Below are 25104 nucleotides of genomic sequence, written 5' to 3' on the forward strand. Positions count from 1 at the left end.
AGCTCCAATTAAAACCAAGTCTTCAGTTCATACTCGTCTCAAAGGGGGCGGGATCTGCATCTTTGACAGCATCTTTTCCGTGACGTTTAGCGAAGGAACTCCCCCGCCCCCCCAAAATAAAAATAAAAATAAAAATCAAACAAACAAACAAAAAACAAAAACAAAAAGAAAAAAAAACACTCAAACAACAGAAAGAGAGAAAAGAAAAAAAAGCCAAATTATTTTACTCGTCGTCTTATTTGTCATTTCATACTGGATAGATTTATACAGTAAAAATATGCTTTATATGTAAGCTATTAGATGTTAAATACAACAACAAAAACAACAATGATGCTACTGCTTCTACTGCTACTAATTTCCTTGTCTATTTCTAGTTTAATTTTGTCAAACATTATGTTAAACCAAACTAGCTGAGTGCGACAAAAACTATTTCAGAATTGCAGGAGCAACAGGAGGTTATCCTGTGCTGCCACCTGCTGGATAAATGAACGATTTGCAACCTTTCAGAAATTCCAAACGCCAAGATTATAATTAAAAGCCAACCAACCATTAAGGAAATGAAAGGTTCGGGTGTCTTATGACCAGAAACATCTGAATTACAAATCTAGTCCCCCCCCACCACTCCTTTTTAAAAAAAGAAAAAACAAACAAACACACCGCAGATTTAATCAAGAATGTGTCTTATTTGATTTATTTTCTCTTGATGTACAAAAGTAGACATACCAAGACAATTCAGCAAGACAAGGCTTAAGTGTCTCTCCTCTTCAAAGGCTACATAACCAGACCTGCTTGCTGTCATCATCAAAACATGTTCACTTTGCTTCGAATTCTGTTGTATTTCTTCTAGAAGTCTTTATGAAAATAATAAGGGAGCTTTTTCTATCACTCCTGGCTGCAGGCTTTGATTCTCAAGGACTATCTGCTATAGACAAAAAATAAATAAATAAAAGGCTTTTACGTGAGTCTGCTTAGCTGCAACAGATTAAGAGCAAAGGAGCACATTTTTTGCTTCTCACACTTTCTTTTTATAACGAGTTTGAAGGTTGCTGCAGCACCTGTAGCTCAAAGAGCTGAATTTCATAACAGAGGAATGCAGCACAGCACAGCTCTCTGAGGTCCACTCGGTTTGACTTAGAAAAAACTTAATCTTGTTCATTTATTTCTTTTCATCCACGTTAAATGGCTATTTGTTGGAACCATGAAGACATCTGTTCATCTTAATGGACTTAGTGCTTTTCCAACATTCAGTGTTGAAAGTAGAAACATTCTATGAGGATTCCTATAGAAGGAAGTGCATGTTACACTCTCGAACGTGAATTTATTTACTTCCGATTTTATCTGACAAAGCAGCACAAAAACGTGCACATTTGTGAAGTACAAGAAAAACATTTCTTTTTATTTCTTTCCTTAGAACCCCACATAGGGTTCAGCTGTGTGTCATTTAACCTCAGTATGAGTAAAGATGTTCTGTATCGACTGTTAAGAATTATAGAGACGGTAAAACATCATGAATGTACTTAGCTTTGTTTTAAGATTTCACTAAATGAAGCATTAGTTGAGTTGTTGCAAAAAAAAAGCTAACTTGTAAGAAGAAGGCCAGGGTTTTTATTTTTGGCATTGTGGAATGCGGGTTTTATTTTTTCATTAGGGAGGAGCAAGTGTGTAAATCAGTGATTTATTAGTGACCAAACAGCATCATAAAGACCAGACCGTTAAGAAATTAAAAGCATGAGGCCATAAAGCAATGTTTCAAAGCTAGAGCTATGTCTCAGGGCGTGTTCATCCAATCACCCAAATACAGAAAAAAACATGACAGAACTGCAGACAAATTAAAACAAAAAAGGGCACAGAATTATGCTGAGGAGATGAATTTCAAAGAAATTGCAAAGAAGCAGCAAAATACCCAGAGTGAAGCACAGAGGTGGAACCATAATGATGTGGGGATGATTTTGTTATGCAAGTTGTGGATGCACTCCACTCCTACACTGAAACACGACAGTGGGAGCATCTTAATGTGAAACTTATCAGTGGTGATAGAAAAATAGACGGACTTGTTAGATCACTATACAAAAAAAAAAGAAAAAAAATGTTTTTTTTTTTCAAAGTATCATTAAAAAGTGACATTAGACATGCGGTTTGCCATCCAGCAGGGCATAAAGATGTTATATTATGAAGATACAAACTAGATCAAAATATTTCTGTGTCAACATAACTGAGTCATTGACAAGACCCTTTTTCAAATACAAAAGGCTGTAGTTTTGCAAAGCTTGTTGCTAGGTGATAAATTGTTCACGTTATTTAAAGGCAGTTGTAGAGGACAACTAGTATTGCACTTAGTGCAGCTGCTTTTTTCACCCATCTAATTTCCAGATGTAATGAAAAGTCTGTCTTTTACTAAACATATTCAGAACAACCATGTATAATTACTAAAAACAGAGTTTGCAACAAGCATTTGACTCACAAAAAAATAAAATAAAATAAAATAAAAAAAATTGTGACTGAGTGAGCTGCTGCCAGTTCAAGTCCATCTGAAAATATTATTTGCCATTAGCTGGAAAGTCAATGTTCATATTCACCCATGAATATGGTTGCAGTTAATCCCATAAAAGTTGTGTCTTTTCCCAGTGACTACATTGTCCCTCAGGTCCACAGCAGCATGTGTGATGGAGTTGTTGAATCTTCGATGTGCCTCTGACTTGCTGAATGAGTTTTGGAGGTCTAGAAGGGTGAGGGTTGTGCCTGTCCTACCTGCAGCCTCTGTACCCGAAAAGACAGAACGCCTCGGCAGGATAGAGACATTAGGACGAGAGCTTCGCAGCCCGCTGCCTTTTGTCTTTTTGTCCTCTTTATTTGATAATGCATCGTGTAATTCGGACCCAAGTGGATATCCGACTCTGAGAGGCTGCTTTTTGATTTGTGGATCTTCTTTTTGCAGCTCCGTTGAGTTTGTCTCCATCTTTACTTTTGCCTCTCGTTGGAAAGAAGACTCGCCGCTCAGGTTACATTGTGTGTTTGAGAGGTGAACGGTGGTGCCTTCGTTGCTCTTTGATTCAGATTCTTGCATTAGACTTTCGTCGAATCGAATTTTGCGGTTTTCCCTTTCTCTGCCATGATCAACAGCCCTTTCCTGTAAGATCTCCAGGGATGGATCGGTATGCTGCAGGTCTGTAAAGCCCGTTTCGGACTCTGATTGACTGTGACCCATTTGGCTCGTATCTGTTGCTTTGTTATAAGTAGCCATAAGCTCTTGGGGCTGTTTTTGGTATATGTAAGATGGAGCAGTGCTTTGATTTACATTTGACATTTGGAGACCAGCAAAATTGGGGCTGTCACTCCGTTTTGTCTGCAGTCTTTGTCTACGTCCTGCTTTGGGTTTTGATGGAACAAACACAGGACAGGACGATTCTCTCTGTAAGAAAAAAAACAAGCATCAGCATTTCAGTTCTACACATGACTGACAAAATTGTAAAATGTGGTTTACCAGAGGTGCGGAGCGTGAATTAATCCCAGTGAGAGTGCTTATTTTCTCCTTGAAATCATCGGTCTTTAAAGGGTTTGCAGGCCCTGATCCTGCAAACATTTAAATCACTTGGTCACTTGAAGCTTCAGAAAATGCTAAAATTCAAATCTATGTTGATGTGCATCCAAATTTCTAATGAAAATCCTGCTGGCTTCTCACCAGTGAAGTCCATCTGGTAAGACGTGATCCAGAGTTCCCTCTCCAGGTTTCTCAGAATGTTGCTTGTGCGCTCTGATAACGACAGATCCCATTGTCGGAGTTTTGGGTTGGGCAGTATTGTCTTCGGAGGAGCTGGGTAGAAAATCTGTGTCTCCCCTTTTACCGGTTTCGAATGCTGGTGTAAAAATGACGGAGGGTAAGTTTTGACTTCTTTGTATTTGCTATTATTATTGAGCAAAAAATATGCTAAATGCTCACATCCAAAAATCCATTTTCTCCTGTCCATGAAACGGCCATTTTCCTAGATTTAACAGGGTTTTCCAAGATCTCATGTCGGTATGGACCTCCTGTGGCCGTAGACAGAGTGGGATGAAATGAACTAACAGTCAGCAATGAGGCACCTGTCTATTCAAAGACCACAGGTCCCTCTATATGATGTTGTCTCATAATTTCACAGTCAGAAGCACACACTAAGACACACCTGAAGTTTGAGCAAGGTAAATCCTTCTTCAAATCACTTGTATGTGACTTTAACTATTTTATGTGGGACTACGTTGGGGTATCTTAATATAATCCCCGCTCGTAAATAGTTTCAATTATTATTATTCTTTTTTTCCAATTTTAATTCCTTGTTTTACATTTTCGGTAGAAAAAAACACAAATGACCAAGTTATATCTTAATTTTTCACTTGATCTGTTTGTTGCAGTTGTGTGATTGTCTTCAAACCATGTCTAAGTTTTCATTAACTTGTCAAGGTCGGTGTTCGACAATGTGACTAACTCAGTGAGTTTCTACAATTTAATCTTAAATTATAACAAAACTCACAGCTGGACAAAAGGCAAAAGTGAGACAAGGAACTTAGAGTGGATGGAAGAGAAGGAAGCCAGCAAAGAAAGAAAAACAAAAACAGGAGACTTAAAAACTGAGGCGACTGAAGTGTGACATTGAAACCAGTTGAGTCTTATCGCAGGGATGCAGGGCGGCTGGGGAAGTAGATCAATTAACATTGAGGAAGCTGAACTAAAAAGATGAATCCAATTAGGAAAACACTAAACTCCAGAAAAACAACAACAATAAATGACCCAGGAATGATCAGGGAGAAACTAAAGCACATAAACATACAAATCCTGACAGATCCACCCGTGCATGTATGTATTAAATATAAAAAAGAAAGAATGTATAACAACAATATCTCACCTATAGTTTTGCTGAGCAAAGAGACGTCAGGAGGCTTGTTTGGAACGAGAGGGTTTATGAATCTCTGTGAAGCCGCTCTGACTCCCCTCTCCGGGTCATCCGGGGAGAGGAACGAGGGGAACATGGCAAATCGAGAAATGTGCGACGAATAAGGATGCTCTTTCAGCGTAGCAGTCTTTATCGTTCTCTCGCTGTGAAAGAATAGATAATCAAGAGTAAATACACAGTTTACCTAGAAAAAGGTGTGAGAAGAAGTGTAAAACTCAAGCATGGCCTTCTAGATAAAATATACTCACAATAAATTTATATCAGTTGGTTTTGGGATGCTGGTTAAAAAAAATAAAAAATACAAACTTTTTCTGACATGGTCAGAAACTCCATTGTATTTATTGAAATTTTCTAATCAGTTTGTCCATGACAACTGAACGACAACTCACAGTTGGTCACTGAGGCGCACGTTGCTTTTTCTTCTGACAGCACTGGTGTGGCACGTTTGAGTGCTGATGTGTCTGCAGACATAAAACCACAGAGAATCAATACGCCACAGCGGCCAGTGATTCTGTTAGCGTCTTCCTGTATTGATCGAACCTAAACCTACTCAGGTATTGTCCCTCCGTACCCCCAGGCAGGAACTCCATTGACGCCAGAAGATGACTTTGGCTTCATGTGGCAGCTGAAGAGAAGGGTTTTACTTGTAATGAGTTGTATGCGTTTTGGGATTCAAACCATGTTTTAGAAGAGAACAACAATGGAAGTGCTTTAAGCATGAAAAATAAGGTGCAGTCATATTCGCTTACCTCCCAGAAAGTTGTACTTCTTAAAGTTTTTTATTTTGAATCCTCCTGTCTTAGATGTCTTCTCCAAAATGAGTCTTAGAGCTGAGTTAGACTGATCTGGACTAGACCCGACTTCATCCTCTTTGCTTGTGACCAGAGGCGGGTTTAAATTTCTGTGGCCACCTGGAAAGATAGTGCGGTAGTAAACAATAGGTTAAAATCTGGCTGACACCAAATCCATCCACACAAACCGTTACCGCAAATGTCTTCTACGAACTCGAATATCTCACGACGTTTCAGTTTTGAAGTAAGGAAGTAAAATTTGCTGTATAAACTTCATGTTTTTTTTTTTTTTTTAGTCTCTGTAATTCAGGGATCAGGTTGTGTGGACGCTTCCTACCGAGCTCCTGCTTTTGTAGCAGTGGGCAATCACTGCCCAGGATGTCCATCTTCCACTCATCAAGTGTGGATGTGATAATATTACATGTTCACAGCTTGGTGCACTCATACAACTAAACATAAGGTGGAATGAAAATGTAGCTGGATCCAACCAGACACTGACACCGGATCCAAGCTGGTGTTGAGTTTCAGGAGTCACGTTTCAGAGGCAACATGGGAGAGGCTGAGGCAGAGACCTCCAAAGTGGCTTACTGAAAGCCAAAATATAATTAAAAGCCCTGTCAGTAGAAATTACTTTGTTCTCAAAACAGTTTATCATGCTAAAATTCTTGTTTTTTTCTTGGACTGATGTTGAGATCTGAGCTATTCTGTCAGTCTGTCTGAACGTTCTTTCTTGCTTTTAACGTAAAGTAGTTACTGCAGACTCAATTCAGACACGAATGTTGGTCTGAGAAAGCCCTTAATTGAACCCTAAGTTATAAATAAATAAATAAATAATATTTTCTTCAGAAAAATGTTTAGCACTTTAACATTTGACTTAAATAGGTCAAATTATGGGAATTAAGTAAAAATGCAAACCCTATTTTAGACATCAACTAAAACAAACACCTATATCATTGTTGTACCTCTTTTATCTACTGAAGTAAAACAAACAAACAACAACAACAAAAAAAACCCATTAACCATGCTGTACGCAAATACTAAGTACTCAACAGTAGGGGGATTTTAATACATAAAAAATAGTTTGGTCGATTTGTGTTGGCAGAGCCTTTAATGTATGCATAGTGGAATGGTTCATTTGTGAGATTTTGTGGAATTTGCACAAAGAAAGAAAGAATCCAGTTTCAGATGACAAAACATGTATTTTAGATCCTCTAAAATGAGCAAAACACCTCTTTCATGTCTTTTCTCATTAAATAATAAAAAACCTGAAAACTCTACTGACACGTAAAATCAATGCAATTTTCTCTCTCTCTCTCTCTCTCTCTCTCCCTCTCTTGCTCTCTCTCTCTCTCTCTCTCTCTCTATTTCTTGACAAGGCACGGACTGCTTTCCAAAGCACCAGAACTCATCTCCTTTCTCAGTCTTACAAAACCCATATTCTGCATTCTGCTTTTTAATTGGGATCCTCAGGAGACCTTGTCTAAAGTCTTTGCAACGCGCCCAAGCCCTATCAAGGAGCCCATAAGCTTAAGTCCGGTAACCAATTACCTCGCTCTGCCTGAGCAGAGCCGTCGCTGTACGGATTACAGTTCACGCTGTGGCTTTACAAATGCTGCAAAGCTTGCAGTGATTTCCCCAATATCAAGTCGTTGTGCAGAAGGAAGCTGGTGTTCACCCCAACAACATTTATAACAGAGAAATTTAACCTAATCAGACAGCTAACTTGTAAAGTTAACAACAGTTCCAAAGCTGTAAAAAAAGTACTTTCCCAGCCTTGCATATCACTTAATTTTGTGATTTGTGTGACATGTTACAGATCTACAATTATGAAAAGAAATACAAAAAAGTCATTTTATACAGATGACTTTCTTAATTTAATTTAAAAAAAAATTAAATCATGCGTGTAACATTTGTCATTCACTTAATTGACTGAAATAACTTTTAAAAATTAATCAACCTGTCAGCTACTTAAAAATTTCTAACTACACCCTTAGCCCCAGATTTGTTGTACCTCTTAAATTCTTGCACTTTGTTCAAAAGCAAATCCATTTGAATGTTAGCACAGAATAAATATAAAAAAATGGCAGCAGGACACAAAAGGAAGTAAAGGATCCTTCAACTTTTCTTGCAATCAACGCAAAAAACATTCTCTACAACAGACTCCTCGTGTGAAATTGGTTTGAACAACAACAACAAAAAAAATCTCTTAGAATGATATTCTCTGTGTGAAAATTATTTCCAAACATTATCCTTTCACTGTTAGGGACGCTGCTGGCATCAAGCCCTAGCTGACTGTCTCTTCCTGCCTTGTCAGTGGACTGCAGGCCTCCTAAAAGCAGTTTTGCAGACGTTTCTGATGTTTCTTTTATGCCAGAGAAGGAATGAAAGCACAACATGTGAACTTGGACCTCAAAGCTCACAGCTCTGAAAAATGTTCTTTGTATTATTATTCATTTTAATTTCATGGGTTTTTTTTTTAAAGGGAAGAAAAAAAAACCTACTTCCAATATCACAGAGGTACAGAGGGTGCGTAGGTGTTTGTATGAATGTGTGTGTGTGTAGCTCCAAGGTTAAACACTCATTCTTTTTGCTTCTACTAAATATTTGAAATGATTTTTTTTCCCAGGCCAATCAATCCTATGAAAGCAAAGTTTTTCAAGCTGCGAGCATCAATGTTCTCATATTTATTTTTATGTTATGCAGTTACATTACCCAAGGAAGCTAAGCGCCCTTGAGTTATTCAGAGCTGTTCATAAGGCAAAAGGAGACAGTGTACAGACTCTCTATCTATCTATCTATCTATCTATCTATCTATCTATCTATCTATCTGCTAACAATATTCTTTGTTGTGGTTTTAATTTTAATTTTTATTTTTTTATCTCCCCGGGAGAAAAATCCAATGAATTTCACATGTATTCACACATGGTTCCCATTTCTCACATGTGATCAAATATTTTGTTCGATGTTACACATTGTGTGACTGCCTGGAGCAGTCCATCTGCAAACGTGGAAACATGTGATGCACATGTTCCAAGTCCACATGCACACATGTGGATTCTTTCATTCTGAAAGACGTGAACATGTGTGTGCCACGAGCGATACATGGTTTTCATGTGTGATTTTCAAATGTGACATCATGGGATTCTTCTAATCAGAAATTTGCCATTTGCTTTTTTGCATGACATGTTTCCAAGAAGGTGGTGTAGTGAGCAAAACTGCAGCAGGAGGTATGTTTTTTTTTTTTTTTTTGTAAGTCTGCCTATCACAAAACCACAACTTGAAGGGAGATCACATATGGCAAATGCAACAAATCAAATCTGAAACATGACAAAGCTCACATTTTCTCGGGTATGTTCCCCACAATCGTACACACACACACACGCACGCACACACACACACAATTTGATAATATCAAAACTGGTTTCCTGCTGATACATCTTGGAAAGTGTTCTCCCTCTCTTCCTCTAGAAATAGAACTAAGGAATCATCAAATTTATGTTTGAACTTTGAATAGGACATTCTAACAAATCATTATGCTTTTTATGTACATCCATCAATTTAACTCTGGCTGTATGTGTGAAGTTGCTTATTGATTTCTTGTCAGTCTATCTGAAAAATTACAGCCACAGTTTAAGCTCTGCTGCTCTCTCTCTCTGGTGACACACAATGAAGAGAGAAAGAGAGAGAGAGAGAGGGAGAGAGAGAGAGAGAGAGAGAGAGAGCAAAGCGCTGCTCTGCATTTTTTTTTCAGTTACTAGGAATAATATATAGACGCCGCATTTTTCTACACCTCTGCACACTTACTCCACTGGAATCCACCACAGACGCAACTCAGGCTTTGACTGACAGATGTTTCTCAGCAGTGTCCCAGGTCGGTCTCAGCAAAAAAAAAAGAAAAAAAATGAATGTGTTTGATGACCACTGTTGGTATTTTAGGAGAGAGTTTGGGAGGCTGGATTAGACGATGATGGGAATGGATGGATGAGTACAGTTTCTTGGCTGTCTCCGTCTCGTTTCTTTTACCTGCTCAAAAACTCCTCTACTTTTGCACTCTTTCTTTCCGCTGTCAACATGACAGCCTTCGACTTCACGGATGTAGAGGCGTTTTTGGACAGCCACCCGGATCTGTTCGAGGAGTATCTGGTCCGGAGAGCCAAATGCGATCAGGTGAGCAGGTGGCTGAAGGAGCACCAGCCGTCCAAAGTGTCCGCATCCGAGGAGAGGCGCGCCGCCGCCGCCGCCGCCGCCGCCACGGACCCGCTCTGGCCGAGCAGCGCCGATGCACTCCGGCGCAGGTCGTCTCACATGGAGCTGCGGCGGAACTTCGCCCGCTCCAAAGCCACAACCGCGCACCGCACATACGACGAGCATGTGAGCCTGAGCGAGCACGAGTCCCAGTCGAGCATGAGGCGCCGTGCGCTCCTGCGCAAAGCCAGCTCGCTGCCTCCGACCACCGCGCACATCCTGAGCGCGCTGCTGGAGTCCAGAGTCAACGTCCCCCAGTACGCGTCCAGCGCCATCGACTACAAGTACAGACTCAAAGAGACCAACGAGAGGGAGTTCTTCCTGGAGCTGGTGAAGGACATCTCCAACGAGCTGGACCTGACGAACCTGAGCTATAAAATCCTGATCAACGTGTGCATCCTGGTGGATGCGGACAGGTGCTCGCTCTTTCTCGTGGAGGGACCCGCTCACAAGAGGACGCTGGTGTCAAAGTTCTTCGATGTGCACTCAGGCACCACGGTCAGACCCTCGTCCAGCACTCTGAACTCCAATGAAGTGCAAGTGCCGTGGGGGAAAGGAATCATTGGCTATGTGGCAGAGCATGGGGAGACCGTCAACATCTCTAATGCATACGAGGTAAAGGACAGAAATTATTGTAAAAAGAAAAAAAAAAATCAGTTCTACTTATGAGGTCCCCTAGCAGCCCCGGGTCCCTAAGCGGGCGCTTAGTTTGCTTATGCCTTGGGCCGGCCCTGACAGAAACCCAAACCCCTAATTATTGAAGATAAATGTGTCGTTGTATCAGGCTTGGCAAATTGATGCACCTTCTGCCACATTTCACCACAATGCATAGTATAACAAAGAAAGAGAAAATAAAAAAAAGTAAAGTTGTTTTTTTTTTGAATTCGTACTCATTCATTTTTCCTCAAACCTGAGTAGAAATGTAAATATAAAATATGGCGCAAGAGAAACATAAAATTGCGATGTTCACATCTCAACTGGCAAGACAACAATGCCCTGACCTCCCATAGACAGCATGGTTGAGTGTTTTTAAGAGAGGATTCACAATTAACCCCACAACTCATAAAAGGTGCTCCTTCAAACCTACATTTTTAACCTGTTTATTTTAAATGTTCCTATTTGTCTCTGTTTAGTGCTCCACGCAGTTAACCAACACAAAGTAGCGTAGCAGATAACTTTGAAATGGAAGTAAATTTATAGATATTTTTTTATTTTTTCTTTGCAAAGACTAATCTGAAAAATGTGGTAGTAAAGTAGTAAATATTGTCCATGTGTGGGGAATTTAGTCACCTAATTCCAGCTGTTCTGTCAAGGCTATTTTGCAACAATGAATAAGCACAAAATACCAATTTCTGTGCAAAGACACTACAGCCGCAGCACTAAAGATTTACCATGTTGAAACAAGGCAATGGCAGCAGTATGCTGTGGAGATCATTTAGTTTTACCAGTTTAAAAAAACAGGACAACCCTGAAAAAAAAAGAAAAGCAAATGAGAATCTGAGGCAATACCTGATATTCACAGTTGTCTTCATGCACTCTGATGAAGCTTGAACTATTTTGCAAAGACAAAAAAAGTTTCCAGATGAGCAAAGCTGATAGAAATGTAGCAAAGAGCTGAATAGATGGCTCAACAAGTTTCAACTTGGGTTTGGGTGGAACACAAATGCATATAACACTTTCCATATTTTTATCTCTTAAACATGTGAAATGCATTTGGCACATAAAATCCCACTAAAATACAATATAATCGTTGTTTGATTAGTTCAAAAGGCATGGACACTTTTGCAGGACATTGCACACCAAGTGCTGTACGAGAATGAAACTCCTCGGAGCAGTTACTTTCTTTTGCAAACAAATCCCCATTAAAGTTTTCATTGAGGAAACGGCAGACAATTGTAGGAGCTTCTCCCTGGACAGATCTCGCCTCGCGTGCAGCATCATTATCTCATGGCCCTGGGCTGCTGGACCTGCTGAGGCAACTTGATGATGTGGATCCCCCTGCAGAATATTCCTGCATTTGTGCGCCCCAGCAAAGGTTACTGTTAACTTCGACATGAAAACATTTTGCTTCTTGCAGAGCTGGAGATAAAAATTGTGCAATGTTTTTGTTTTAAACGAGGGACTTTGTGAGAGCTGATAGATGTGTAATGTTTGTTTGCATACCACCACCTCCCCCCACCCCCAAATTCCAGGACCACCGCTTCAGCGACGAGATTGACAAGTTAACCGGCTACAAGACTCAGACCATCCTCTGCATGGCCATCTGCAACAGTGATGGAGAAGTCATTGGTGTTGTGCAAGCTATTAACAAAAATCCAATGGGCAACCCATTTACAGAGGACGATGAAAAGGTGAAGCTCTATTGTGCTGGAGGAAAAAAAAATGCGGAGGCAATTTGTCATTTGTAAAATCCCTTTTGTGGTTTGTGCTACTAAGTGCATTTTAGAGAGAGTGAATGTGCAACTGAAGTGTTTGTACTCTAAATCGTCTTAATGGCTTCAGAGAGGAGCAAATTGTTCCATGTGAAGCAAAATACCAGGAAAAATAAGAGAAAAGGTCAACCTTTTACTCAAGCGTGGAGCGTTAAATGTGTTCAGTAGCGCAATAAACACACACATTTAGGAGACATAGTTTCTGTTTTCGTTTTCTGAATTGTTCCCTTAGCAATTAAGATAAAATTGGTTTGTAGAAAACGAATGCGTTATATCTTTTTACAGCTCACACGTGTTTTTTCCCCTCAGTCTCCCAGTTTGCTGGTTAGCAATTATTAATATTTACCTTGCTTTTTTTTAAATTTCTTGTTATTTCAGCTAAAGTCCATAGAATACTTGTTTTTAAAACAACTGAAAAAGTCAATAAGAAAATAAATACCAGATAAAGAAATGCTGAAGTACTTGATGTGTCCTCTAGGTGGCAGAATAAAGTTTTCTGCAATCAAATTGATCAACTTTACACTCAAATTATTATTTTTTCTTGTCATTTAGGCTTTTATAAAAATAGCACTTTTAAATGTGAATATTAAAGATTACCACAATTAATTCTCATAATCAACTTTTATTGACAAAAAGGAAGGGAAGCAGTCTCGATCTGCCGGCGCATGAAGACATTGAAGGGCTAAAGACTAATTCAATACTTCATTAACAGGGACTATTTGTGCCGAGATAAAGCTGACGCCATCCCGGCTTTCCACCAACACCACCACATGCTCATTCTGCTCCTCTCAACCAGTATGATGCCCTTTAAATTATCACAGAAATGAGCCATAAATGTCTTTCACTACTTGTACTGCTCCTTTTTCTTAGGTGTTGCAGATGTATCTGCCATTCTGTGGAATATCGATTTCCAATGCCAAGTTGTTTTCGGAGTCTCGCAAGGAGTACGAACGGAGCAGGGTGAGATGTTTGAAGGAGTTAGATTATCAGAGCCTGCCGGATCTTTCTACGGGGAGTAAAGAGCTGCATGGGGTTGCTGTTGCCACAGGCGTTGTTGGAGGTGGTCAACGACCTGTTTGAGGAGCAGACCGACCTGGAGAAGATCGTCAGGAAGATCATGCAGAGAGCGCTGACGCTGCTGCAGTGCGAACGCTGCTCGGTACTTCTCCTAGAGGATATCGACTCACCCGTGAGACTCCCGTTTAGTGGATTCTGCTGATTCTTCTTACCTCTCCTGGATTCTCTCCTCTCCGATATTTATTTTAACTTCTAAAGTGAATTGTGTAAAACGCTTCGTAACTTTGTTCCCAAGCAGAATGTGTACTGATTCGTACTTTCTCTGTAGGTGGTGAAGTTCTCCAAGACATTTGAACTGATGTCTCCTTTGTGCAACATGGACAGAGACATCAGGTGAACAAGCAGGGATGCATAACGAGCACGGCAAATTAAAGTGCTCGTACTCCTTGAATATCCCCAAATTATGAACATTTTAAAAAATATAATCATAAAATTTAATGTATTTTATAGGAATTCTAAAGCAATTGCTTGCATTTGCTTTTCCTCTGATATGCCTAAAGAAAATCCACTGCAATCAATGGTGTTCAGAAAACCTCAGCATTATTTACACCACGCTCTGAGCTAATCAGCCATACATATTGAGTTTTTATCGATTTAAAGAAAAACTTACATGATCTTACCACAGTGAAATTTTGAGAAAAGTGCTCATATTCTAATGTTTTTCAAAATCAATGTGCGCAATGATTTGATTTAAAGCCTTCTACTATTTTGAAGTGTTGATTTTCTGAAAGCCTTTATGTTTCAATTGGTCAGTATGGGGATTGAACCCATGAAGTCAACCAATTTGTAAATAGGGACAACCCATGAAAATCCCAACTTTAAATAGTCACGGTTGTACTTCCTTCTTTTTTTTTCTCTTAATTCGCTAAATCAGCATGGAGAAGTTATCCTGCTCTGACTGGCTCATCAACAACAGCATCGCTGAGCTGGTGGCTTCCACAGGGCTGCCTGTTAACATCAGTGACGTTTGTCAGGATCCACGCTTTGACACTGAGGTTTGGACAAAGTTGTGTATTAACACCTCCAGTTGGACGCTTCTGTTTAAAACCCATAACAATGTGGAGCCATATTTGAATCAACTTGAAAAGGATTCTGAAATTATTCTGTTTCCTGCATTTCAAGGCAGATCAGGCATCGGGTTTTCACATCAGGTCTGTGTTATGCGTCCCGATCTGGAACAGAACTCACCAGATAATCGGTAGGTTGAACAAGACTTTTTATATTTTTTGGAAACTCTGCTTTTGCTGCTCTTAATGTGTACTTTGCTAAGGTGTTGCACAAATCCTGAACCGCCTGGACAGGAAGACATTTAATGATGCAGATCAGAGACTGTTTGAGGTCAGTTTAAGCACTAATACCTTTTGTTTGTGTGTTACTTATATTGCTTAAGGTATTAATATTAAATTTCTCTTGTTTGTTTTTTTTTTTACAGGCATTTGTGATATTCTGTGGACTTGGAATCAACAATACTATGATGTACAATCAAGTTAAGAAGACATGGGCCAAGCAGTCTGTAGCATTGGATGTGAGCAAATTAATTGATTCAGTCCTCTTTTTTTTTCACTCCCCATAATACAACTACAAATCCTGCTCCATGAAATATTGCCTTCTTACAGCCTGCTATTGTTTCAGTTTTTGGATTGCTTTACGAGATCTTTTAGCCTGTTTAATGTCAGACAGATTCTATGTTTGATTCTACAGGTATGATAACTATTTCTTCTGTCAGCTAAGTGACATTGAGAAAGAAAAAGGTTATCACAGGTTTTCATGGCTCTATGCAACCCGAGCAATCCTTGTCTAACTTTGAAATTAGACAATCTGAAGTAGTAAGTGACAAAAAGCAAAATCTTCTCGTTTAAACCTTTACAGCTAGTTTACCTTGTTACATACTCATCAAATTTCCTAACTAGTGAAATGTATTTTCCTTTTATTTAGTATGGTACTAAATAAGTATGGTACCACCACGGAGGCTGTTAACATTAATTCTCAGCCGGTTCTGCTCCATTGTCCAGTATCTAACCTGAGCAGTCAAAATTATCCTCAGAAAAACATGGTTCTCCTTCTCCTCAATAAATATTTCAGCTGCTCTCAATAATTCACAATAAATACATCATCACCCTCTCTGCTTAACTGGTGTCAAAGACAACACACTGCCGGATCAGCCTCACTTTTTCACTGCCGTCTCTTTAATTACCAGGTGGAGACATTTTACAAGTTAGTTCACAAAAGAATGTGACCAAAATTGAAAAGCGCCGATCTGATCCGGACGTAAGGAGATAAGTAGGACAGGCGGAAGATTAGTGGAAAAATATTTCCTGTAATCTTGTGTTGATGAAAACAGTGGGGTGGTATTAGAATTTGAATCAGTCTTCTGTGAAATGTCTGTTTTTTTTTTTCAGATGTTGTCTTACCATGCTACCTGCTCCAAGGTGGAAGTTGACAGACTGAAGGTAATACATAAACTAAATCCTTTTCAATTAATTTATAAATTCAGTAGGAGTAGTGAGAGCATAAAAACCTGCCAGTCACCGCGGGTTAAAATTCTAATTAAAACGATGAGTGTGCTGTTCTCTGGAAACGTTTGACTGACAGCTCTGTCCTTTGTCCTGTGAAGGCTGCAAAGATTCCCCTGAGCAGTGAGCTGGGCATCGATGAGTTCCACTTCAACGATTTTTCGCTGGACAATGACGCGATGATCACGGCGTCGCTCAGGATGTTTCTGGAACTCGGTGTGGTTCAAAAGTTTAAAATTGACTATGAAGTGAGACGGCATTCCCTGCAAGGCGTTTCTTTTTCCGTGTGTTTCGTGTTTTGAAGTACACGGAGGTGTGAAATGCTCATTTCTCTCTCTTGCAGGTTTTGTGTCGCTGGCTGCTCACAGTGAGGAAGAACTATCGAACTGTGGCGTATCACAACTGGAGGCACGCTTTCAACGTGTCGCAGTGCATGTTTGTCATGATCACAGTAAGCTTTTAGACAAAATGGTTTCAGCTTTTTAAAAGACGTTATAAAAATACCAACATGCTAGTATTACCAAGACTGATTAAACTGAATAGTTCTGAAACTTCACTCACAGTCAATGACTTGTATGCAGACCGCCACTTTCCAGGACGTGCTGTCAGATGCAGAGATTCTGGCCCTGATGGTCGGCTGCTTGTGCCACGACTTGGACCATCGAGGCACCAACAATGCATTTCAAGCCAAGTGAGCTACATAAAGCCCTTCACGGTTATGAGCGCGTTCCTTACGAGTGACTGAACCACTGATCCGTTATTCCTCCAGGACCGGTTCTGCTCTGGCCCTGCTCTATGGGACGTCAGCAACCCTGGAGCATCACCACTTCAACCACGCTGTCATGATCCTGCAGAGCGAGGTCAGGCAGAATATATCGATTAGATTCCTCACTGTGATCTGTAGACACAGGTGACATTAGTTATGTTAAGCAGTTGTAAAGGAAATCACATAATGGCCGCCTCTCTCTTTCTGTACAATTCTGTCCGTTTCATACAAAGATATGTGAGTGTAACATTTTGATAAAACATAAATTCCTACCATAAGGGTTGACTATAGCAGCTTTGATCTCCACAGAGCTCTGAGATGAAGGCCGACTGCATAAAAGCTTCCTGAGCAGAAAAGACAACCATCCTTTCATTGCAGACATTGTGCTATATGTTTCCCTTGTACAGTGTGGAACAAAAAAATTTAATATCGCATTTTGACTGAGAGCTCGTATATTCATTTATGCACATTGCAGTGCAGTCTACCTGCTTGTATATTGTGTAAAAGTTGGTGTCCAGGCTGTAAAATAATAATAAAAAAAGCAAATGATAATACATTCAAATGCCAGTTTGGAAAATGAAACTGGTTTATTTTAGACTAAAAATGAATAGTGCCAGCAAAATTATGCGAGCTAATTTTGAAAGACAAGCAGAAAGAGACATAATGGAAACATCCTGTCGACTGCAGCTTATAAAGTAAGGTTTTATTATGATTGACATGAATATAACTGGAAGTCTTAAACCATTTTCATAAAACGTCCAGGAGAAGAAACCTTTACACAGCGATTTGCAAATAAAAATCACACTCCCCAAGCAATGCTTATTTTGCTAAATAGTATCAACAAAACTTTAATGCATTTAGTGGGATTTTATGTGATAGACCAACACAAGTGGTGTTGCTCTACCACTGTGCTCATTTTGCTGATGAAAAAGAAAAAAAAGGTTATAGTTTTTATCTTTTTCCAGGATCAACACTATATTACAACCAAATAAAAACTGCAAAGCAACTACAATTAAGATAAAAACTGTTGTAGTAGCAGCATGCACATAAATACTGATCAATAGATTTTAGATACACTTACAGTCAATGTTGAAATTTATCACCATTTTTGTGTGGGAATTAAATTTTCTTGCACTTGAATTTCTGCCTGCCTTGAGCCAAAGCATAGTGTTGTAAAAACAATGCTCTGCACTTCAAACTAAATATTTCAGATTGTGCAAGGTGGAACAGCTTGGATGTATTGCAGCTGGACAGATGTAGTGGTAGCTAACAGTTTTCTCATGAGGTGCATTACAGTACTCCTATAAAAGTTCCTGCCATAAATATAAGAAAAGAAAAAAAAGATACCATTATAAGAAATATTTCTCTCTTTGGATGAATTAATCAGTTTAACAGATGAATATGCAAATCATCTGATGCTTGACAACTAAAAGTCTTAATATATCTGTCTAGTTGAGCGTCGTTGGATAAAATGAAGGAACTTTAATAAATAAACACATAACTTACATGCAGACGCAAAGGGATATATGACTGGGATCTGGTAGATATGCAAAAAGCAGGGAACCATGAGGTGACAAGAGAATCTAGCAGGGATAGAAAAAATTACTGGGGTGCTTGATGAGTAATAAGTGACAGGTGGCTGATTGAGGACACGGTGCAGCTGTGAGAGGAGACAGACCAGGCAGGCTGAGGGAAAGCTTAATATGATTTTTGCAAGAGGTACAGCGAACATTGCTTGTAGGTGTCGCCATGTTGAAATCCCAACTTCTTACCTGGAACGCTGCTACCTCAGGTCTGACATGAAACCCAGCTGTGAGATTCAGCTTGCGAGGAAACGGGAAGCTGAGGAGAATGTAAATAGTAGTCTTGAAAAATTGTTAAACTTCAAGAATAAACTAAATACAAAGGAATCAACTGATATATAGTGAGATCTAAGTTGGAAACAAATCAACAACAAGGAAAAATGCGAACAGGAAAAAAAAAAAACACCCTCGAGATCATGACAATGTTGCAAGGAAAAGCAATTATATTCTCTTGCTGTGTCTCTGGCTATTTATCAGAAATTTATTGAGACAACTGGGCATTGCTGAAAGTCCCTCTTGCACAGTTTCTCCTAAGGAACAGTGTTGTACACAAACTGCTGACAGGCAACACCAGTAACCACTGCGCCTTGTCTCAGGGGTGCCTCAGTTTGATCACCAGCTGTATTCTGCATCGATCTATTTTAGCCATGGACAGAGAAAGCCCATGCGCATTGCTAATTAAATTGCAAATTGGGGCTTCATTGACAGTGAGCGATGGCTTTACCGATGCTCCAAATTTAACGGGGAATATTTTTTGCCGGTTGTACAAATCCGCCGCTGCTTGCAACTGTGTTTTATTTTGCAGGGACACAACATCTTTGCCAGCCTCAGCTCTAAAGAGTACAGCAACATGATGCAACTATTGAAACAGGCCATTCTCTCCACAGACCTTACTTTGCACTTTGAGTAAGTGGCCTTCTCAGAGCTGATCCTCTTTACAGCTAGATTTAAATATCTTTGGACAGATTGGATATGTGTTTTTATTACTTAGCACTGTCTTATAAAGCACACTGTTTTATAGTTTAAATTATATCCATGTTTCTTGTATCTCTCTCTATTTTCTGCATGATTTGTCCGTCTTATGACTATCTCTTTCATGTAAAAAGGCGCAGAACCAAGTTCTTTGAGCATGTTTTGTCAGGAGAATTCAGCTGGGCAGTGGAAGAACACAGAGAAGTCCTCAGGTTTGTAATAAATTTGTAATAAATAAAGATACTAAAGCTCTAAAGAACAAAAATGAGATAAAAATGTATTTTGTCTCTGATCCCTGCCTAACCAACAGATCCATGCTGATGACTGCATGTGATTTGGGCGCTGTCACTCGTCCTTGGGAGGTATCAAAGCAGGTTTGAGTCGCCTGTGCATGCTGGGATTTCTTATTTCCTAATTGTGATCTGGACAAAAAAAAAATGCAATCATGTTTTTTTTAGTTTATGTACGTATTTAAAAGGAGTTCTCATGAGAGACTTGTGCTTTAAGGGTGAGGTAAATTTAAGCTGTCGACAAAATCCATACTGAGCAGAGGGAATTAAAAGAAATAAATATTTTTATTTCTTTACCTTTACTTCCACGTCCCAGGGGAAAAGCATGCAAGGTTCCTAAAACTTCTTAATAAACTCTCATTAGGTTAGTTTAGTTTGCTGGGATGGTGCCACAGCCCGGTTGTTTCTCTAATCCACTTAGAATGCTAATCTGCTTACTGTTGGTCAGACACGGAGAAGTGTTGGATTTACTGGCGAATCATAAATAAGCTTCCAGCCTGGTCCTTGTTTCTACCTCCTGTTTGACACTGATGTAATCTAACAACAAAAGTCCAAAAAATAGGACAAAATCTAACAAGAAGTGATGTGTGTATACATGAAAAGAAAAAAAACACTGTAAAAAGAGACCATTAAAGCTAATTTCAGAAATCAAAGAACAATATTCACAACAAAATTAAACGTTTGAATTTTAATTCATGCATAAATCTAAAGGTCTAACCTTGATTCTTCCAAACATGAAGCTCGATGAATCCTTATTTAACGTCTTTAATCCTCTCAGTTCGTGTTTATGTAAAAACTTGTGAAGTCACACTGGTATACCAGCGGTTTTAAGTTGATGTTATGCTGTGTTGGTTCCTATATTATTCCTGGAAATCCTGGTTGATTTCTTTTCAACTGAAAAAATTGCAGTTTGCATCAGATGAAGACAGTTTGATGCTACCACTGATTTTTGGAGAAGCCCCAACATAAACTCTGCTAAAATGCATCAACTATGCCAAAAAGAGGCATGCACCAGGAAATGAACCAGTTTAAATGAGCTCTACTAATTAGAGTGATCATATATTCAGCCAGAATTATGCCTGAAGCTCATTGCTGCATGCACTCCACCAAAAATCAATGCCTTTTATGAGCACATTTTTGTTAAAACCTGTAGTCTTAGAGATCCCAGGTCTTATGCGTTGTTAAATATTAAATTCAGCGTTGTTTCCAGAAATATCTTGTTGGTGGAATATATCACAGCTTAGACGTAAGCCAGACTTTTGGATCAGTTGTTGTGAGTCTTAGTTTCTTTCCTAAGAGTAGCACAACAACATGCAACAACAACAAAGACCAAACAGCGACAAAAGAGATTAATCATTTTATAGTAAATTTAAATACACACCCTCCTTAAACGCTGCATAATGCATGAGTAAAATAATGATTGTTTCCACTGGTGTCTGCAGGTTGCCGAGTTGGTAACAAGCGAGTTCTTTGAACAAGGTGACAGGGAGCGGTCGGAGCTGAAGCTAACACCAGCAGTGAGTGTGAAACATTTCAAAGTCTTTCCTGTCACTCTGATGTTCCGAGTTAAAAACATTCAGGAGGAAATGGTTCTGACGAGGGTTCTGGTTGTGGGTGACAGAGTTGTTGCTCCCCTGCAGGCCATCTTTGACCGTAATCGCAAAGACGAGCTGCCTGCCTTACAGCTCGAATGGATTGATGGGATCTGCAGGCCACTTTATCAGGTAGGTCGGCCACAACTAAAGCTACACGTTGAGAGGGATTTAATATTTATACGGTATAAATATTAAGTATTACATTGGCTTTTCATAAGGTTAACCGACTCAAAGTAGAGGAAAATGGTGAAGTGTTTTTCTCATTTATTTATTTATTTTTTTACAAATAAAATGATTAAAATGATTGTGTATTCAGCTCTTCTGAGTCAATTCATGTTAGAAGCACCATTCACTGCAGTTATAGCTCAATTCTCTCAGGGTTGGTCTCTGCCAGCTTTGCACACCCAGAAACCGAAAGGTTCAACCAGATATGACGGGGCAGCATCTGGACACAGAAATGTTCAAATCTCAGGTGGTCTGGACTTTGACTAGGCCACTGCAACACATAACCATGCTTTGATCTAAAATTTTACATTGTATCTTTCTCTCTGTGTTTTGGTGGATGGGTCTTTAGCTGTTTCTACGCATTTTTTCTAGGTTTGTCTTTTCAGATTTTTATTTGCAATAAATCATTAAAACCACGAATTCCTTTCCTTCCCTGTTCACACTTCTACATTATGTTGCTCTACACATCATGAAATCCCAATAAAATACATTGAAATTATTCATTTTGAAAGCTCAAGACATTTACGTCAATAAAAACAATGTGGGCTTCATTTTAAAATGTAAGTGCATGAATAAAAGCGCATGCAAATCTGTAGATGACCTCAACTGTTTGGTGTCTCTCTCAGGCGCTGCTGAAGCTGAACAGGAAGTTAAAGCCGATGGTGGATGGAATAAATGGGAACAGAAAGAAGTGGCAGGAACTCTGCTTGTCCGACCAACAGACAAGAAGAGCCTCGGTCTCCAGCCAGAATACTGACCCGGGTCAGAATACCGAGTTCAGTGACGACGCAGAAACCAGCGATTTTCTAGAGAAAGCAGGGAAAACTGCCCAGATTAAAAATGCAGAGTTTGGGTCAAAATCTGATTGCCGAGAGGTTTTGAGGTACAGAGCAAACAAAGAGACCTGTCACGACACAGGAAACAACAAAATGGTCCCTGGAAAGAAGTAAAGCAGGGAGGTTGTAATAAATAACATAAAATTTTCTGCTATCTTCTAACACAGGCGTCCCCCTGAACTGATAGGGTGAAATAAAATGCAGAGTTCATCAGCGGAGCCTGCTGCTGCGTCACTGTGTTAACCTCAGGAACAATGGGATGAACCCCATTTGATCATAAGTCTATTTAAAGGGCAGTGTTCTTACAAAAGAAGGGATTTCATCACTTCACTAAGAAGAGTCCTGAAGTTGTATGATTTGTAAAAACTCTCTCCTGATCAAAAACCTTTAAAACCATCAAAAGAAATCACTGTGAACTGTCACACAAAGCAAACTGCACACCAATCTGCATCCCTGGTAAAGAGGTTTTCAAAGACATGGATCTTTCACTGCAGCAGCATAAATTAACACAGGAAGTTTAGGAAAAATACAGTATTAACTGCAGAACTCCCATGTTCAGTTTTAATCATTTTTGTACCATCAAATGTACCACAATAATTTTTTTACCCTATGCTGTCAACACTACAGTCTCTAGATCATCGCGAGTCCCCGGTCCTTTCTGATGCTGTCTTCTCGTCTCCTCACCCCACAGTGTGACCTTTTAGATGTTGATTTGGTCATTTGGTTTGCATATTTATTCTGCTAAAAGATGCAGTGATGGCCCATTTTCAGTTTATTGGTAAAGGCAACTGGATGTTTACTTAAAACGCCCTGGGCTTTAATAAATTCATCATGCCATGCATGCTAGCAAGGTTTCCAGGGAGTTTGGAAGAGGAACATACCACATTGCTGTCAATGCAGTATGACACCACTGTATGATTAATGCAATGACCCAAAAAGATGACTTTGATTTAATTATTTTTATGAATCTTTACCAGGGTATGTCAGCAAGTGTGGAGGGCTCTGTAAATCCTATCATAAATGTAGACTGAACCATGATCATGCTCATGAATGTCATATCTGGGCTGTATTGCTTTAGTTAAAAAAAATATTTGCCTGCATGATCTTACAGTATTGTTCTTTGACAGCCGGCTGGTTCACAGAGTTGCATGTGATCATTCTTGCCTTGCAGCATAAATTCTCTGTAGATCAGTGAATCAAAATTGTGTTGACTGCTTGTGCATCACCTTTAAATTTTCCTCAAAACGTCAAGACAGGAAAATTCAAATGATTCCGAGACGCATTTTGAGATTGTACAAAATATATGAAATAATTTATTTGGAGCAAGCGATGTTTTCTGTTTTTGATTTTAGTTCAATATGTAAACTGCTGCTGTTTTCTTGTTGAGTTTCCGAGTCTCGCTCTGACACTTTCCGTCAGAAGATTTCTGTGATGCTTAAGTAAAACAATTCTTCTGTTTTATTTGTATGTAGAGTATATCTTTGTTTGCGAATGCATGCCGGTTACGTTGTTACTGCATGTTCGATGTCATCTTGATGCCTTTGATTGCCACAAGAGATTTGCTTTGCATGCAGTCATACTGGTATTGTGTGTTCTGATATCTTATAGTGTTGCTGCTCTGTTGTTGTTGGCAAGAACAGCCTGAAATGTCTACTTTGAGCTGCAACCTTTATCCAAATTATAAACTAGTGAGTTTTCATATGCTGGATTTAAAACAACTCCTTTAAAAATAGCTTCCTAAACAGGACAAGGATGTGATTTATGTAAGAGAAGAGGAAATCTGAATGACTGAAATGCCTTTGATTTGGAAACTGATGGATGGGGCTTAAAAAAAAGGAAAGCCAAGATGTGATAATTGATTTTATTTTTTGTATAAAACAGGTCTCAGTAGAGTTTATGTTCAAAACTGTGACAATTATGCTGATACCCACAGCAATCTGAATCAGGGCTTGAAATGAAAGTGTCATGTAATTCTCTAAATCTAAAGGTGGGATGGTGCCTTGAAGTGTAATACCAATCATGTCCACAAGTGGTTGGCAATTTTTTTTTTTTTTAATAAACAATGTCATTTAAAATGCATTGAGTTATATAATTTAATGCCAAAGTAAATACATTTTTCTTTGAGCTTAGTTGTTATATTAACTGAGTTCACTCCTACTTATGAGTAAGCTAGTGGACCAAATGGCTATTTAAAAAAATAAAGAGACGGCAGATCTGGAAGGTTGTGTTGGGGTGATGACCAGATTGATTGTCACCTTAACATCAGGAAGTTAATTTACCTTAAAAGTACGTCATGACTGTTGTCATTATTGCTGGCATTTGCAATGTATCTTCCACGTACAACCTTTCCTGAGAATTTGACTTGATTAGGTTTTAGTTAACTGTACTATGTTTGTACTGTTAATAATTTGGTATACTGGACTGCTGATGACTGAGCTGATGCATTATCCAGTATTTTATGTAAGTAAATGCTTATTTTCTTAAGGTTTCCCGTTGTTATGCTCTTTATTTACAATTCATGTCACTGAGATGATGCCTTCAACAGTTCCTTTTCATTCCCCCATTGTCTTAAGTAACAACTAAATACTGACATGATTAAAATTTATGCCACACATAACGTTTTCCATGTTGACCAAAGAGATTGTACACAAGTGGTCTCTATTTACAGATGCTATTTAAGGTACCACTTTGCCTCCTTTTCCATCTTCATTGTCGAAGCTCAATAAAACGTGGTGCAGCTTGTGGCTGCAATATAATAATGTAACAAATTTCAACGAGTGTTAATACTTTGGCAAGTCACTGTATCAGATCCTGTTTGCATTTCTGAGGGTCTGTGTCTCTGCATTTGCATCAT

At 39.1% G+C, this 25104-nt stretch overlaps 2 protein-coding genes across 4 annotated transcripts; one reads left to right on the plus strand and one right to left on the minus strand.

Annotated features, from left to right (window-relative positions):
• Positions 1-703: 703 nt before the first annotated feature.
• On the minus strand, positions 704-16628 carry spmip4 (sperm microtubule inner protein 4). Its single transcript, XM_007569958.2, has 10 exons — positions 16545-16628; positions 5675-5836; positions 5476-5550; positions 5315-5386; positions 5174-5203; positions 4878-5068; positions 3938-4026; positions 3680-3854; positions 3482-3570; positions 704-3409 (listed from the first exon to the last, which is right to left on the minus strand). The coding sequence occupies exons 3-10, from the start codon at positions 5541-5543 to the stop codon at positions 2573-2575; spliced, it is 1551 nt and encodes a 516-aa protein (XP_007570020.1). The 5' UTR covers positions 5544-5550; positions 5675-5836; positions 16545-16628; the 3' UTR covers positions 704-2572.
• Positions 9447-24736, plus strand: pde11al (phosphodiesterase 11a, like). Of its 3 annotated transcripts, none has more exons than XM_016680695.1 (20): positions 9447-10576; positions 12154-12312; positions 13264-13353; positions 13442-13582; positions 13739-13803; positions 14345-14465; positions 14593-14668; positions 14741-14808; positions 14903-14995; positions 15870-15920; positions 16085-16231; positions 16327-16434; positions 16547-16674; positions 16753-16843; positions 19138-19238; positions 19439-19516; positions 19615-19666; positions 21037-21111; positions 21235-21318; positions 22041-24736. In XM_016680695.1, the coding sequence occupies exons 1-20, from the start codon at positions 9698-9700 to the stop codon at positions 22362-22364; spliced, it is 2931 nt and encodes a 976-aa protein (XP_016536181.1). In that variant the 5' UTR covers positions 9447-9697; the 3' UTR covers positions 22365-24736. The 3 variants fall into 3 exon arrangements, with proteins under 3 accessions (XP_016536181.1, XP_016536180.1, XP_007570017.2); XM_016680694.1 differs by having other exon boundaries at positions 9449-10576; positions 19615-19678; XM_007569955.2 differs by having other exon boundaries at positions 9450-10576; positions 16565-16674; positions 19615-19678.
• Positions 24737-25104: the final 368 nt, after the last annotated feature.

The sequence above is a fragment of the Poecilia formosa genome, unplaced genomic scaffold (genome assembly GCF_000485575.1).
Source record: "Poecilia formosa unplaced genomic scaffold, Poecilia_formosa-5.1.2 Scaffold253, whole genome shotgun sequence".
In the NCBI taxonomy this organism is placed as follows: Eukaryota; Metazoa; Chordata; class Actinopteri; order Cyprinodontiformes; family Poeciliidae; genus Poecilia; species Poecilia formosa.

Coding starts and splice junctions, on each gene's coding strand:
- pde11al (XM_016680694.1), top strand. CDS start 9,698: ATGAGTACAGTTTCTTGGCTGTCTCCGTCTCGTTTCTTTTACCTGCTC. Junction 16,435..16,546: donor GCATGTTTGTCATGATCACA/GTAAGCTTTTAG, acceptor CTTCACTCACAG/TCAATGACTTGTATGCAGAC. Junction 21,112..21,234: donor AGCTGAAGCTAACACCAGCA/GTGAGTGTGAAA, acceptor GCTCCCCTGCAG/GCCATCTTTGACCGTAATCG.
- spmip4 (XM_007569958.2), bottom strand. CDS start 5,543: ATGAAGCCAAAGTCATCTTCTGGCGTCAATGGAGTTCCTGCCTGGGGG. Junction 3,855..3,937: donor GAGAAAATGGATTTTTGGAT/GTGAGCATTTAG, acceptor TTTTTACACCAG/CATTCGAAACCGGTAAAAGG. Junction 3,410..3,481: donor ATTCACGCTCCGCACCTCTG/GTAAACCACATT, acceptor TTTTTCTTACAG/AGAGAATCGTCCTGTCCTGT.